Source organism: Ipomoea nil, unplaced genomic scaffold (assembly GCF_001879475.1).
Source record: "Ipomoea nil cultivar Tokyo-kokei standard unplaced genomic scaffold, Asagao_1.1 scaffold3172, whole genome shotgun sequence".
Lineage (NCBI taxonomy): Eukaryota > Viridiplantae > Streptophyta > Magnoliopsida > Solanales > Convolvulaceae > Ipomoea > Ipomoea nil.
This window is the reverse complement of record NW_017619600.1, coordinates 1,144,883-1,162,840: the sequence shown is the minus strand read 5'-3', so window position 1 is coordinate 1,162,840 and position 17,958 is coordinate 1,144,883. Positions and strand designations below refer to the sequence as shown.

The window sequence follows — 17,958 nt, the reverse complement described above, 5'->3', positions numbered from 1 at the left end:
CCTTTCTTCTTGGGATGAAGACAGCTATCCGATATACATGCTCCGGGATGATGTCAAAACTATCTTGAAAAATGGCGTGGTGTTAGACAATAGGTATGTTATACCACATAACAGATACATACTCCTTTTGTTTCGGCACATATAAATGTTGAATAATGCAACCAATCGAGATCTATCAAGTACCTGTTCAAGTATGACAACAAAGGAAATGACAGAGTTACATCCGAGTTCTACATGAGCACAACGGATGAACAGTCAAATGAAGAATTTGATGAGATAAGCATGTACTATGATTGCAGATACATCTCTGCATGTGAAGCAACATGGCGACTATTTCGATTCGAGGTTCAATTCAGGACGCCTCCAATGGAATGCCTAAGCTTTCATCTGCCCAATTGCCAGTCAGTTGTGTTCGAGGACGATGATCGAATAGACAATGTCTTAAATCGTCCTAGAGTAGGTCAAAGTATGTTCACTGGCTGGTTCGAGGCAAATAAAACATTTGATCTGGCGAAGGATTTGACGTATATTGAAATGCCTACCAAATTTCTTTGGAAGAAAGATATCAGAGAATGGCATCCAATGAAGAGAGATTTTGCAGTTGGTCGCATCTTTTATGTTCCACCAGGTAGCAGTGAAATATATTACTTGAGATGCCTCTTCAATGTGGTACGAGGTCCTACCAGTTTTAAAGATATCATGACCTTTGAGGGAGTAGAGTATTCAAGCTTTAGAGATGCATGTTTTGCGCATGGTCTACTTGATGATGACAAAGAATATGTTGATGTAGTAACAGAGGCAAGTCATTGGTCAACTGTAGGGATGTCAATTTAGCGCAAACCCGATGGGCCGACCCGATAAAATCGAAACCGATAGGGCTATGGCACGAACGGGCTAGCCCAATAAAAAACATTAGCCCGATGAGCCCGAAACTGATAAGCTCGATGGCCCGATAGGGCCAGCCCAAAATGAAAAGGGCTAGCCCGATAACCCGAACTATTGAAAACTATTCTTTCTTATAGATGTGATCACTAGTACAAAATTAACCATCCGCGTCTTTACTAATTGACAATACGCGTCTTTTTTAGCAAAGACGCGTATGGCGCAGACACGAAAAGCTGGAACTTTACGCGTCTTTACTTGGAAGCCGCGTGAAGCTTGACTATACGCGTCTTTACTAGCTAAGTAAAGACGCGTATTGTGTTTAACAAAATAAATAAATAAATAAATGCGCCTGTACTTATATTCTTTTAATATTAAATTTAATTCAATATAATCCCTGCTCAACAGAAAATTCCCCCACCATGCTCAACAGAAAATTCCCCCACCAAACAACATTTATATGGTTCAAACCATTCAACACAATATATATATAATCCAACATACATAATTTTCTAAACACAATATAATAACCCTAACATTAATCTATCATTATATATATAATGTAATTCCATCTAAATCACATAATAAACATTTATATGCACTTATTTACAAAATAGTCTATCCATACCCTCCTTATCTCATATATTCCATCCTTAGAATACACATTTGTGTCATGATATACCTACAAAATTTTGGATAATTAAAAGAACATGAGTATATAAACTATAAAATATTATAATGCAACTACCATAACAATGAGTATATATACTATCAATTTTTAAAAGACAGTGCAACTCTTTCAATTATAAAATTAATACTGGATTTACCATAACAATGAGTAGAGCCCATTCTAGGCACATATTTATATCCAGAGTTACAACATAATATTTTTTAACTGTATCATTTAGACTATTTCATAGACAAACATCAACTTAAGAGACAAAAAGAAGATGTGTCTGATGAATTGAAATTGAACACTGTATTCTCACAAAATAAAATAAAATAAGAAGACCGTTTACAAATAAGAGAAATTTATTTAACTTACAATCAGATAGTAACATGCAAAATATGTGATAGAAGAAAATGAAACAAAACCTTCGATCTCATCTCCTAGATGTCTAGTTATATGATCAATTAAAAGCTGAAATTGTAGAGGATTGGAGGTGCCGCTCCCAACACTCAAAGTCTCAAACCAGAGATGAATACCACATACTTGTCTTCACCTGTTCATCCAATAAATAAGTTTTAACTTGAATGCTTACATACTAATTCTAATGTTTGTTTAGTATAAGAGTTGTAGTACTCCAACTTCCATTAATTTATATATGATGAAATCACCTACTCAAGCTCATACACTAAATCAGTTCTTCATGATTAAATACTAAAAAGAAAACTTTGATTCATATTACCTCATCTGGACACTAAATTAATTTGCAGGGCTGCATGCAAACAAAGGTTCAAATTCGGTCCAAAGAATGGCAGAGCACCAGAAAACAAGCAAGCACATACACTGAATAAAATGCCAGAAGATTAAGAAAACATTCAAGTTATGCAATCTCACCTGATTGAAGTGGTTGCTCTATTTGTTGTGCTAGGCCAGCCTCTAGAACATCTTCAACCAGAAAATCACCAGCAGTAGTTTCTTTTCCAAGTAATGCCACAACTAGCCCTATAAAGCATATCATATCAAGGAAATCAAGTATGTCAGGCAAACTTGATCATGTGAATGTGATATAAAAGGGAATTGTTCATAAACATATCCTATGGCACTCAAAACAACTCAATGAAACACCTTAGATGCTGAAGGAATTTTACAGTAATCCTCTAATAGTTCAAGTACATTCAAACATTAATAATTGTTGTGCATGCATACACTAAACTTGTTCTTTGTTCATTACAGATTACATGTTATTCTGAAATGGAGAAATACACTAGTACTATGATAAACCTGTATGCTGAAGAGTCACAATAATCAAGTGTGTGTGTGTGTGTGATACTTAAAAAAGAAGGATTAAAGAATCCAATATTCCCTCATCAGAAAACCAAATATGTATACCTTTGTGCCTCAATTATTGGAAGATGAACACTTATGAGCTCAAAAAATAGCTGAATTATCTCCTGGGCAGCCATCATTTTCTCCTCTCTTATAATATGTTCCACATGATATAGTAACAGCAAACCCCTTTGTTAATACTTAATAATCATTTAAATCTCCAAATGGTAGGTAGGATTAGATGAATTGCATATAAAATGAAAATAGTTGTATGAGCACTGGGATTGAATATTAGCATAGAAAGAGTGCTTTATACCTGAATCCGAGCAGTGGCTTCCTGACCAGTTTCGAGAAGCTTGGCAATTTCTTTGAGCATCTGCTCCAGCTGAATCTCTCTACGGTTTCTCAATATCTTTATCCAAAGTATTGTCGGCTTCAATAGAGTTTTACTGCAAATCAAAACGCAAAAATGCTATCAGCCGCACACTCACAGTTTAGGAAACAGAACTCAAAAAATCCAGTCTTGGTAACTTCGAAACATCCAGAACAGAGAAATAAAATTGATTCACTGCAATGTAGAGTAGAGAAAGGATCGTAATAGAAAATCACCCAACGAGATCGTAATAGTTGTCTTCGTTTCAGTAAATGGAGATTGAAGGCTGGATCAGAAGGGAGAGATGCGATTTGAAGTGGTCACTGCCGCCACATCCACTGCTGGATGTAGAACACGCGATGTGTTGGTCGAATCTGAAGCCGCCATCGCCTTTCACGGTTATAGATCTGAATCTGAAGATGCCGTTGAATGATATCCCAGCGGAGAACGGCCACGGCCACGGCCTACTCTTTGACGCACTCCGTCTTGGGGATGACTTATACGCTGAGGCCCGGAAGGGAGCCACTGAGGAGAGCAAGACGAAGACAGAGAGAAGTTTAGTGCACTGAGCGGTGGAGGCGGGGCAGGTGGAAGAGACTGAGGTGCGGAAGGGAGAAGTGTAGTGCGACGGCAAGAGGGAGAGATAGAGAAAGAGGAAACTTAGGGTTTTGTGGAGTAAAAGATATTTATATGGTTTTTTTAATATGTATGAAATAAAAGAAATACGAGTCTTTACCTTGACGATAATGACGCGCACTGTCTCCGCATTAAATTTTCGCGTCTTTACTAATTTAGTAAAGACACGTAAAGTCTTTTAAATATTTACTTAAATTCCACTGCGCGTTACTTCCCTTACTTTAGAAGTCTTTAATTGTAATTAAAGACGTGTATTGTAGTATTTTTTTGGTCCATTTTCTACTAGTGGATGTGAAACCTAACATACATGGAATAATTATTATAATTAAAAATAAATATATAAATATATAAATGAATAAATATATCTAAAAAAAGTCTCAATCAAGGTTATATCCTTGATTTATGTCCCTCTTTTTGTATGCTAATAAATGTGTACATTGTACTTTAAATGTTGTACATTACAATGTTATTAGAGAAAATTACCCTTACACCGTTATAACACCGTTACTTTTTAATCCTAATATTTATAACACATCATTATCACCATACACGTATATCTATCCTATCTTTTTCCTATTTTTTAATTATCATTTTATTAAAATCATTATATAATTAATTTAATACTTGATTATACTTTAATTTAATTTCTATGAATGATAAATTATATGTGTGTGTACAAAATACATATATTATTTGTGTATATATAATTTGAATTATAATTTTTAATAATTTTTAATTATTTGTATTTATCAATGTTTTAATATTTGGCATGAACTTTCACGCATTACGTGTAGAAAATGCTATTTTATACACACACACACACACACACACACACACACACACACACACACACACACATATACTAATTTATTAGTTTGACTAAAAATTAATCGGGGACAGGGATGCGGACTATTTTCAAATTCCCACCGGGGAAGGGGACGGGGAGTATACTTCTCGCCCCGCCCCGTTGCCATCCCTACTCTAAATATGGGTACTCACTTTCAGTTTCTAATTTTAGTTCAAATGGTTCAACCAGCCCAATAATCCCGACAACCCGAAGTTTAGGGTTAGGGTCAAACCGGACCCGAAAATAAAATAATAAAATAACCGATTAGCCCGACAACCGACAGGGCTAGCCCGAAACCGAGTGGCCTGGCCCGATTGGCATCCCTAGTCAACTAGTCCAGCTCTGAGGAAATTATTTGTCATATTGTTGACATCGAATCTACTCAATAGGCCTGAGATCATTTGGAATGCAGTGTTGCAACATCTTTCAAAGGATGCACAGTTTAGTAGACGGAGTGTTATAGAACGAGGGTTTGTTCTCACCTTACTGTTACATTTTTTAGCTTCATGTAACAGTTATGTTTAATAATTAACCTAACGATCCAGTTATAATTCCCTTCTTTTGTGCACGGTAGATTTGATACTAACAGATGATGCAAAGAAGAATTTTGGCTTGGTTGAGTTGGAGAAACTGTTGCAGTTGTACAACAAGTCGTTGACAGAGTTTCCCAATATACCTTTACCCAACTTTGATGATACATGTTTGGTTGATAATAGGCTATTGTTTGAGGAATTAGCTTATGATCGTGCAGCTCTACATGTAGAGAGTCAAAGTATGAAAAAGCAATTGACTGATGAATAAAGGGAAGTATATGAAACAATCTTGGGCGATGTAACGTTGAATAATGGTGGTTTGATCTTTGTATATGGCTACAGGGGTACCGGGAAGACATTTCTTTGGAGGGCGTTCCCTGCAAAATTGCGTTCTAAAGGTGATATAATTATCAATGTTGCTTCAACTAGCATAGCGTCATTACTTCTGCCTGGAGGCAGAACTGCACACTCTAGATTTACAATACCAATATCTTTGAATGAAGATTCAACATGTAATATTAGTCAAGGTAGTCACCTTGCAGAATTAATTGTTCAAACAATGTAATAATTTGGGATGATGAACCGATGATGCACAAGCACTGCTTTGAGGCCTTAGATAGAACACCGAGGGATTTGATGTGATTCCATGATCCATTGAGTGATGATAAAACTTTTGGTGGTAAGACTATTGTCTTTAGGGCTGACTTTAGACAAATCTTGCTTGTAATACCTAAAGGTACTAGACAAGACATTGTAGGAGCAACTATAAATTCTTCTTATCTTTGGGATACATGTAAAGTTCTTAGATTAACAAAGAATCCAATATTGAACAGGATGGAGCCTGGTGTTGATCTACAACTGGAGATTTTGCAAAATGGATTGCACCCATCGGAGATGGAACAATGGGTGGACCAAATGATGGTTATGCGAATGTTAACATCCCACCAGATATGTTGTTGCCCTCTACATGACCACATAACCACAATTGTAAATAGTACATTTCTCATGTTCAAAAATGGTGGATGCGATCATAAGTATCTAGAATGTCGCGCAATATTGGCCCTAACTCTTGATGTGGTTAACTCCATCAACGAGTATCTGAGTCATTTGCATGTAGCTGAGAGCAAGACATACTTCAGTTGCAACACAGTTTGTAAGTCTAACTCAAGTGACAGTATCCTTGCAGATTTGCATACTCCAGGGTTTCTAAATTGGTTGCGAGCATCTGGTATCCCCAACCATGCTCTAGCACTTAAGGTGCGTTCCCCTGTAATGTTATTGCGGAATATCGATCACTCAATGGGGTTATGCAATGGTACTAGGCTGGTCATTACCAAATTATCGAAGCATGTTATAGAAGCAAAGATAGTTTCTAGTAACAACCGCGGGACTAGGGTGTTGATACCAAGGATGTCAATGACTCCGACTGATATAAGATTGCCTTTCAAATTCCAAAGAAGGCAATTCCCGCTTATGCTGTCATATGCAATGACCATTAATAAAAGCCAAGGACAGACGCTATCTCACGTAGGACTGCTGCTGAAGAAACATTTTTTTGTACATGGTCAATTGTATGTTGCTACTTCAAGAGTTAGCAACCCGAACGGTTTAAAGATCTTGATTGGCAATGAAGGTGATATGAGTTGTACTTCAACTACAAATGTTGTTTATCATGAAGTGTTCAACAATTTGTAATTTCAATTCAATTTTAACCAACTTCTCCTTTTAGTAATACATATTCTCTTATAGGGGTGTATTCAATCCAGACTTTTAAAGAATTTTAAAGACTTTTATTAACTTTCGAAGTTTGGGGGTATTCAATTTAGACTTTTAAAGACTCTTTAAAAGTCTACCGGTATTCGATTCAGACTTTTCAAAAGTCTTTAAAAGTATACTGGTATTCGTTTCAGACTTTTATAGAGTCTGTAAAAGTCTACTGGTATTCAAATATTTATCAACTTTCATAGACTCTATCAGAATAGGATTTCCGTGGACTTTTTCTTCATTAATATAAATAGATGAAATCCGACCCTCCAACCCCAAACTTTTCAATTTTCTCTATAGACTTTTATCTCTATCTCAACCAGATGAATTTTTCATCAATTTCTACCAAAATTTACGGTACGTTTCAAACTTTTCGTAAAACTATACTTTATAATTTTTTTTATTTATGCAATTTTGTTTTAATTTGCTGCTATAAACAACAAGCTTGCTGTTCGCAGCAGCGAACATGCTGTGAACAGCAAGCTTGCTGTTCGCAGCAGATTTTAATCTGCTTATACTGCTGCTGTTTGCAGCAGATTTTTAATATGCTGAAATCTTGTTGTTGTTTCCATCAGAAATCTTCTATAAATTTTTGTTGCAATCAATAGAATTAATATACTCAAATTTTTACAAATTTGTTTTATATAATTAACATAATTTTATGTTATTGTATGTTCATAAATAATGTATTAATAAAAGTTATGAAATGTTTGTAAGTGTGTATTCAATTTAGAGTTTTAATGACTTTTGTAGACTTTTTAATATGAAAAAGTTTTTAAAAATCTATAAATGTTTGTCCTATGGATTTTTAAAGACTCTTACAAAGTTGATGAAAATTTAAAAGATTCTATGGAAGTCTACAAAATCTCTACAAAAGTCTTTTAAAATCCATCACTTTAAGAGTCTTTGAAACTCTTTAAAAGTCTTGATTGAATACACCCCCCTTATTCTTACATGTAAATTTCCACAATCATTAATTCTTACGAAAAATAACTTTAATGTTAAAAATACTAAACTAACTGCAATAGATCATGGTGTATATACATAATCTGAACATGATCTATTATACCTTTCCTAATTCAATCAACACTACATAAAATTTACAATAGCATTAGAGAAAGGTAAATCCTAGTATGATTGTTGTTAGTAACACGATTTGGAGTTAGATATATTGCGAGTATTAGTGTATTCGTCTCATTGATATACATCTCGCAATTTATCTTCTTCACAAAGCTAGCCCTAAGGGTAAGATATTGAGCGGCCCTCAAAATTGCGGCTCGATCTTTTATAATAAGATTTTAATGAATTTGTTAAGTCATTTGATAAACATGATGAAATTTACTAGAGTGGGTTTTTAAAGAAAGACTACAATAATAATCAATGTTAATGTAATGAACAATATATTTGTCGTGAAAAAATAAAAAGAAACATTCAACTTTGAAATTTTGAATAACTTACAAAAAAAAATGCTAGTTAATTATTTATTGATACTAAGGAAATTATATATATATATATATATATATATATATATATATATATATATATGTATTATATATATATATCTAAAAACATAATAAGTGTGAATGAAGGTTATACCCTTCATTTATGTTCGTTTTTTCCGTTAAATTTTTTTTACACATTATGCTATAAAGGTTGTACTTTATAATATTGTGGAAAAATATACCCTACCGTTATAACTTCCGTTATTTTTTCCACTATTGTTACTAGGCACATGCAACCACCATATATATATTTTCTTATCTTCTTCAATAATAATAATATTTATACATTATAATTTGGAGTTATTTTATACAATATTGGAGTTATTTTATACAATATAAATATCAAATGTATAAGTTTACATTTTTTTTTGAATGCTATTGACTCTATTACATCATCATTATTATTATTATTATTATTATTATTATTATTATTATTATTATTATTATTATTATTATTATTATTATTATTATTATTATTATTATTATTACTACTATTATTATTATTATCATTATTTATAATAATTTATATAAAAAATCATAATATAAAATAATAATATTGGGCACCTAATTTTTTCGCATCGCGCATAAGAAATACTAGTATATATATATATATATATATATATATATATATATATATATATATATATATATATATATATTGCTTAGGTGAGAACGTGAGAACACATCATGTGTGATGGAATAATTACGGAACGGATCCGGGCGACGTATTATGAAGCTAATCAAACCCGGGACCCGACTTGACTACGCACGCGGCCGGACGGACTATGGAGGGGTCTGCCCCCCCAGGGTCCTCGGCTACTACCACAGGGTCCTCGGCTACTACCACGGGGGTCCTCAGCTACCATCCCGGGGTCCTCGACCACCTTGGGGTCGGCTACTCTGGGGTCGACCAACATGGGCTCGGCACCCAGGGGTCAGCCCATGTAGGCTCGGCTACCACGGGGTCGGCTAGCGCGGGCTCGGCCACCCGGGTCGGCTCGACCAGGGACGAGGTCTCCGTGTTGCCCGAGTCATGCGGCTATTGTTGCGGTCCAAAGCAGTTGGGGTCATCTCCAACGTTTCTCCGGGGTTGTTATGGCGACATAGGCTATAAAATCTCTCCTTGATGTCCTTATCGTGGTATCTTCTACTTTCTGACAACACTTGTCTCATTATTACACGTCCTGAACCTATGTAATAGCGTTATACATCCAATTAATATAATATTTCTACCCCTATTATCGTTTTAATCACATATTTCGTTACATTCATTTACTTATTATATTCGGGTTGTGTAATCCGGACCCCTAGGTTCATATAATCCATCATTGGTGCTCTTGTTGAGACGACTATACAAGATTAAGCGTTCTCCCTACTATCATTCATCCATAACGATGGCAAGATCAGGGTCGAACATCCACAATTCACATGATTCACGTAACACCCGGGGTCGGCTCAACAACGGTCGCCCCCATGGTGGGTCGGCACCGCCCGTTGTGCTCCCGATCCCGAACCCACAAGAGGAGGCGGCCGTACTCGAACACGCAGCGACCGGAGGGGCTCCGACGGGGTGCCCCGCCACCTCCACCCTCACCACCGCCGTAGAAATGCGGTGTCCCAAGCACTCATGTGCCCTGAGCACCTGAGGCACCGGCGGATGGAGAAGTCAACTCACCACGACCGTCGGAAAGGAGAGACGACGCGGACAGCAAAGGTCGGCGCGAACAGCGAGAAGAGGTACGAACTCGGCCGACCCACGCCACATCCGTGATAAGGTGGTTGGGCCCTAGGGTGCCGGCGCGAGACCGCAGCGGGCCGAGGCCGACCGTGCAGCCCGCGGATTTGTCACTTTTGCGGAGGTCCCGAAGCCATGATCCCCGCCCTTGTTAACCCGCTCCGTGGAGGGACTCAATTCTCCTAAGGTGCGGTATGACCCCACGTTGCCAACCTCAATTCCGTGAAGGGGGAGAAACCCTAGCTAGCCCTACTTTGGTTCATGGCCAACCTCAGCTTGATCAAACCCCTCTTTTTTTGTCGAGCACGCGTTGAGAGACTCGGCTTGTCTCGGGTGTACATACTCATGATTTCTGATTTCACACAAGAGAGCTCATCCTTCTCCCATCATCCGAGAAGCCAAGCTCAAGGCTTGTTGAGTTTAGCTCGAGGAACTTGGAGGAGCTCGAGCTCGACCGGCCGCCACGACAACGAAGCTCGAGCTCGACCGCTATGAGATGGAGGAGCCCTAGCTCGGCCACCATGAGAATGGGGAGCCCGAGCTCGGCCTCCATGAGAATGAGGAGCCCGAGCTCGGCCACCAAGAGAATGAGGAGCCCGAGCTCAGCCACCACAACTACGAGGAGCCGAGCTCGGCCACCGAGAACACGAGCTTGTCCAACATGAGAATGAGGAACCCGAGCTTGGCCACTACAACTACGAGGAACCCGAGCTTGGACGCCATGAGATTAAGGAGCCCGAGTTATGCCACCAAGAGAATGAAGAGCACAAGCTCGGCCACCAAGATAATGAGGAGCCCGGGCTCGGACACAATCGGACCTTGCACGGGTCCTCCAGACCTTGAGGAGTCCGTCAGACCTTGCGGGATTCCTTCACACCTTGTAAGGGTTCGTCAGACCTTGCAAGGGTCCTCTAAACCTTGCAAAGGTTCTATAGACCTTGCAAGGGTCAATCAGACCCTGCAGGGGTCCTCTAGACCTTGCAAGGGTCCTCTTAGGGGCGATAGGAGGTCCAACCTCGTCTATCGCTGAACGAAAGAGCTTTTCGGTCCAAGTCAAAGGACTTTGGGTACCGAGAGCACGAGCTCGGCCGCCATGCGAATGAAGAGCTCGAGATCGACCACCAAGAGAATGAGGAGCCCGAGCTCGGCCGCCACAACTATGAAGACCCCGAGCTCGGCCACCAAGAGACCAAGGACTTTGCAAGGGTGCTTTAGACCTTGTAAGGGTACTTTAGACCTTGCAAGGGTCCGTCAAACCTGGCAAGGGTCCTCCCGACCTTCCAAGGGTCCATTAGACCTTGCAAGGGTCCGTCAAACCTTGCAAGGGTCCTTCAGACCTTGCAAGGGTCCTTTAAACGTTGCAGGTATCCTCGAGACCTTGCAAGGCCCCTCCAGACCTTGCAAGGGTTCTCTAGGCCTTGCAAGGGTCCATCCGACCAAGCAAGGGTCATCCTAGGGGCGATACGAGGTCCAACCTCGCCTATCGCCGAACGAGAGATCTTTTGAGTCCAAGTCAAAGGACTTCGGCTACCGAGAGCACGAGCTCGGCCGCCATGAGAATGAAGAGCCCGAGCTCGGCCACCAAGAGAATGAGAAGCTCGAGCTCCCGCCGAAGCGTGATCCTATCCCACCGGGTCGAGGAGTACGACCTCGAACTCAATGAGGAACAACACGCTACCGACCTCCACCTCATTGACGACAGAAGGGATGACGCCATGGTTCGCACGGAAAATTTCCAGCGTCAAGCAAAGGCGTACCACGACAAGAGAGTTCGACCTCGCTACATTCAAGTCGGCGACTACGTCTTCCAGAGGAGAGAAGCCAACCGACCTCAGGACGGAAGCAAGTTCGCCAAGGAGTGGGAAGGGCCATACGTGATCGAGGCCATAATACGCCCGGGCAACTACGAGTTGAAGAACCCAAAGGGCAAGGCTGTAGGTAGAGTATGGAACTCGGAGCACCCAGAGCACTTGCTCAAAGCTTATCAATAGATGCACCTTTGTAAGGTAGTCCGACTCCTTAATAATTCTCGCTCGTAATGAAATAATAAATTTCGTTGTGCAATTGTCTTACGGCGAATCGAGAAAGATTATGGGGTAACCAACCTGACGAGTCCGACTCCGTGGTCGAGAGAACACAGCCGACCTATGGCCGGACACCATGGGGTCGCCCACCCCAGGGTCGCCCACCACGAGATCGGCCACCTCAGGGTCGGCCATCCAGGGGTCGGGGTCGGCGTCCAGCTAATCAGCCGCTTCCACGGACAACTGTGGTAGCCAGCCTGAACACCTTAGACTTAAGGGCGATACGAGGTCCGACCTCGCCTATTGCCGAACGAAAAAGCTTATGGGTGCGAGTCGGAGGACTCCAACCCATAATCGTTGAATACCCTAGGGGCGGTACGACGTCCCACCTCGCATATCGCCTAACGGAAGGATTCGGGGTGCGAGTCAAAAAACTCCAACCCAAGAATCGCTAAAACATCCTAAGGGCGGTACGAGGCTCGACCTCGCCTATCGCCGAACAGGCGTAACACAATCTAATGCCCTAGGGGCGATACGAGGTTTGACCTCGCCTATCGCCGAACAGGCGTAACACAATCTAATGCCCTAGGGGCGATACGAGGTCCGACCTCGCCTATCGCCGAACGGAAGGATTCGGGATGCGAGTCAAAAGACTCCAACCCAAGAATCGCTAAAACGTCCTAAGGGCGGTACGAGGTCCGACCTCGCCTATCGCCGAACGGGCGTAACGCAATTTAATGCCCTAGGGGCGATACGAGGTCTGACCTCGCCTATCCCCAAACGGAAGGATTCGGGGTGCGAGTCAAAAGACTCCAACCCAAGAATCGCTAAAACGTCCTAAGGGTGGTACGAGGCCCGACCTTGCCTATCGCTGAATGGGCGTAACGCAATCTAATGCCCTAGGGGCGATACGAGGTCCAACCTCGCCTATCGCCGAACGGGCACAATGCAACCACAAGGGGTTGTCCAAAGCAACGGTTATCACAAGGTCGGGCTACGCCAACCTCGTGAGGTGCCGAGCCTACGGGGTCGATTGGCCGACCCCATTCGAGGCCGAGTCCAAGGGACAACACACCCAACCCCGCGTGAAGCCAAACCCAAGGGGTCGGCCAGCCGACCTCATGTGCAGCCGGTGTAGACACCAAACACAAAGGAAACAATCAAAAGAAGCAAGCAGTAAACAAAAGCATAAACGAAGTAAGTAGTCAATGCCATTATGAAGACAATAGTTCGTGTAACAAAAGAAAGCCGCACCTCGCACAACAAAACAACGACAATTCGTACGAGCAAAGAAAATAGTTTGTGCGATACAATAAGCAATAGCAAAGATCCATCACGCATAACTCCAAAATAACCCGAAGGAAGCAAAGCTATTAGGTCTCGTGGACATGGGGACATCTAAGTAATAAAAGTGGGGAAGGTCGGCTGCAAAGTCCAGGTTCGATGAGAGGTCGGTCGCTAAAGTTCGAGGGGAGGTCGGACGTGCATCCCCCTTGGCCACGTCCATGGGGTCGGTCAGAGAATCCAAGCTCTCCAACTCGGCAGGGAGGCCCCACGCCACAGGATGAAAAGATCTGTCTCTCTCGCGGAGGATGGAGCAGATCTTACGATGCATCGCGAACTCCCCCGCGTCATACATTGCCAACCCCCGCACAACTATGCATTCTTTCCCATCAGGAAGGCTCATGAGGTCCTCCAAGGTCTCCATCACATGCTCGGCGAGGTAGGCCTTCGTTTCCTTGATGAACATCTCGGAGCCCTTGTAACTACGGTTGCCTTCAAAGCCTCCTCGTGTGCCTTGCGCTCCCGCGCCCGGCTAGCAATCAACTCAGCACACTGGCCCTCAAATGCTACATGCTTGCTCCCCATTGCCTTATGTGCCACCTCAACCTCCTTGCGCACCCCCTCGAGCTCCTTCAAGACTCTCATCTTAACCATCAATTGGGACTGAACGGTCTCGAAGGCAGCATCTAGGGCAACAACCCGAACAACGGTCTACATAATATCAGACTCCTATCGTGAGTAGAGTCCTATCTGAGCAAGGATTGCAATTTTTGCGACGCAATTTTGGGGTTCGTAATTATTAATCGGCTTAGGTACTCTCTTGGGCTGACGACTTCTCGCAGCCCCGAGAGTGGGGAACTGATGATGGAATAATTACGGAGCGGATCCGGGCGATGTAATATGAGATCAGACCCGGGACCCGACTTGACAACGCACACGGCCGGACGGACCATGGAGGGGTCTGCCTCCCTAGGGTCCTCGGCTACTACCAATGTTGCAAAAATCGCGCCTAGGCGCTAGGCGCCATTGCGCCGCCGCGAGGAACGGCCTCCGCGGCCTCCTCCGCGGCCGGCCGGCTAGGCGCTATAATTTTTTTTTTTTTTAATGTTGAAAAAGTTTCGGAAGGCATAACTTTTGACTCGGTTGTCCGTTTTGGACAATTTTTTTTTTTCAAATCGCGTATTTTTTCGAGATCTATCCACCGCAAACAGCCGAAGGCGGTTTGGTCCACTAATTTCTCAAAAAATGCTTCTTTAGCTCTTAATTTTAGTTTTTTATGTATTTAGATGGTTAAACAATCTTTTGAACACTTTTACAACCACTTTCGTAAATAATTTCTAAGAAATAACTATGGAAACCTTATGTTTTATTACTTAATTTTAAAAATTTTTAATTTTTAATTCTATTTTTAATTAAAAAAATAAAAAATAAAATAAAAAATAAAATAAAAAATCGGCGCCTAGGGGGCGCCTAGCGTGTTTTGCAACATTGGCTACTACCACGGGGTCCTCGGCTACTACCACAGGGTCCCCAGCTACTACCACGAGGGTCCTCGGCTACTACCACGGGGTCATCGGCACCTCGGGGTCAGCCCACGTTCTCGGCCACCACGGGGTCGGCTAGCGCGGGCTCAGCCACCCGGGGTCGGCCTACGTGGGGGTAGGCCACCCTTTGGGGTCGGGTCGGCCGGGGATGAGGTCTCCGCATTGCCCAAGTCATGTGCCTATTGTTGCGGCCCAAAGCGGTTGGGGTCATCTCCAACGGTTTCTCCGGGGTTTGTATGGCGACATAGGCTATAAAATCCCTCCTTGATGTCCTAATCATGGCATCTTCTACTTTTTGACAATACTTGTCTCGTTATTACACGTCTCGAACCTCTGTAATAGCGTTATACATCCAATAAATATAATATTTCTACCCCTATTATCGTTTTAATCACATATTCCGTTACATTCATTTACCTATTATATTTGGTCATATATTCGGGTTATATAATCCGGACCCCCGGGTTTATATAATCCGGACCCCCGGGTTCATATAATCCATCAATGTGCATCCATCTAATATTTTTTTAATGGTGTAATGGTCTGGATTAGATTAAGTGTGTGCGAACGCGCATTAAATGTGTGCAAACACACTAAATCGCGTTTGCACACTGTTATGGAAGAAATAAAACTTAGCGCAATGTTGGTCCCGAAAGGGTGGCGAGAAGTCTAGGAGGGGGGGGGGGGGTGAATAGACTTCTCTAACTTTTTAAATTTCTTCGAAAACACACAAGGCAAATAACACTTTGGTAATTTCAACTCTAAGTAACAAGCATCAACAAGATAAACAACTTAGAGTGTGCAGCGGAATATATAGCGGTAAAGTGTTATGCTTAATAGTGCGGTGCTCAAGGAGAGATTCTAAACATGCAACACGTTAGAAACACTTGATATGGTTCAAAGATGATGTACATAAAGTTTGGCTTGCATGCAAACGTGGGAACTATCAAACCCAGACAGATAATGATATGCGATAAATCGTAATCGGGTTCGCAGTTAGAATAAGCATGCATAAAATATATGATCAGTAAGTAAATAGAGAGCGAGAGATTTATAGTGGTTCGGAGATGGTGTAATTCTCCTACTCCACTCTTTTCCTTTCACTTCAAGGAGGAAATTCACTATTCTTCGATCACCCAGATACAATAGTGAATAAGTGTCCACCGACACTTCTCCGAGTGCTTCGCACAAAGCTACACTCCTCCAAGGTTTTTCGCAAGCTGCTCTTGTTACTCCGCCTTCCCGAGTACTTCGCACCAAGCTGTACTCCTACACCACGAGAACTACGCACAAAGCTACGCTCTCACAGGGTTTTCACAAGCTCCCCTTGTTACTCTGCCCTTTACACCGAGTGCTACGCACACAGCTACACTCAACCAGGGTTTTTCACTCTCTCTAGTTACTCCGCCCTCTTTCTACACTCAGTAGAGAATATTATTCAAAGAGATAAAATTTTTCTCTCACTCTGACTTGAATTCTATCGTATATAGTTCAATATATTGCTTCTTGATTGATTGGATATTCTTCGTTGTTTTTCGCTGTAGAATTCATATTTTTCTTCAAGTCTGCTTGGGCAATTTATAGCCAATGAAAGCTATTTACCCGTTGATCAACTTTCGATCTCGATCGTCCATTTTGAATTGTAGTTGATCAAAATAAAATTGTCAACTTGATCTGAAATATTAGGTAGAAGTCTTTTTGCCTTTTGTCAGATGATTTGAATATTTTGCCCGTTGCCGTATCTTGAATTTTGTAGCCTCCAAGATTTGAATAAGTTCAGCGCGGCAAGCTTGACATTCTTGCTTGAGTATGAAGCAATATCTCCGTGAATCAGCCTCCTTCGAGCGTCTCCGGATCCACTGTAAAAAGAATGATGTTCAGATGAAAATATATCAGTTATTTTCTCCTTCATGATCCTTGTAGAATGATATACTGGAACCTTCTGTAAAAACTTCATAGTTGTTCATGGTGAGATGCTCTCGAATCTAAGACCTTCTTTATTGTAATCAATGAATAAGTTAAAGAACAATAAACAGTTAACGGAATATTTCGTTAATAAAGTTTACACCAACGGAATGGGGGTATTTAAGAAAAGTCAATTATGTAATAGAGGACAAAGTAGGAAAAATAATTTTTTTTTTGAATGCTACTGACTCTATTACAAAGTAGTATATGTTCATAGCTACTTTCTCAACCTAATGAAGCACAAAGAGTCAATATTGCCTCCACTGAGACTGGAATCCACAACCTCCCATATAAGAGAGCAACTTGGTGCCATTAGACCACAAAGTCCTTAGCAGGAAAATTAATTTTTAAAAAAAAAAAAAAACTAAAATCTACAAATCTAATAAGAACCAATAAAATTAGGTCCTTACTGGAAACAAAAAAAAATATTGGTGTAATTGTTTGTTGAAATGAATGGTTTATATTATTTTGATTTTAGTATTTTTTTAAATGATTTTCATTATTTAAACTCTATTATATTATTTTCTTCCTTTAAATAACTATGCATTCCATTAGTATAAACTTTAGTAACGGAATATTTCGTCAACTATTTATTATTCATAACTTACTCATTAATTTCTATTAAAAAAAAGGTCTTATGTTCGAACATCATCCCAATCAGAGTTGACATAATTGTTAAAAAAAAAATATGCTACGAATGTGTTAAAATGTATTAAAAAATACAATATAAAATTTAAGATATTTTCTTACATAAAAAAAAAACAATTTAGATTAATTTTTTTTTTCCTTTTTATTTTTGGTTTAATTAATCTTCTTTTGATTATTTAGAACATGACTCAACATTTCAATTATGCTTTTGCATTATTGGAATCATTT

The 17,958-nt window shown here is 40.7% G+C and overlaps 1 protein-coding gene and 1 long non-coding RNA gene across 2 annotated transcripts; one reads left to right on the top strand and one right to left on the bottom strand.

The window, feature by feature from the left end:
• Positions 1–1,409: 1,409 nt before the first annotated feature.
• LOC109168042 lies at positions 1,410–3,056 on the bottom strand. The gene is made up of 3 exons (XR_002051961.1): positions 2,939–3,056; positions 2,444–2,551; positions 1,410–1,564 (listed from the first exon to the last, which is right to left on the bottom strand). It is a non-coding gene; the product is annotated as an uncharacterized LOC109168042 (long non-coding RNA).
• A 3,042-nt stretch (positions 3,057–6,098) lies between these two features.
• Positions 6,099–6,959, top strand: LOC109168062 (ATP-dependent DNA helicase PIF1-like). The gene has a single exon (XM_019317117.1). The coding sequence runs from the start codon at positions 6,099–6,101 to the stop codon at positions 6,957–6,959; it is 861 nt and encodes a 286-aa protein (XP_019172662.1).
• Positions 6,960–17,958: the final 10,999 nt, after the last annotated feature.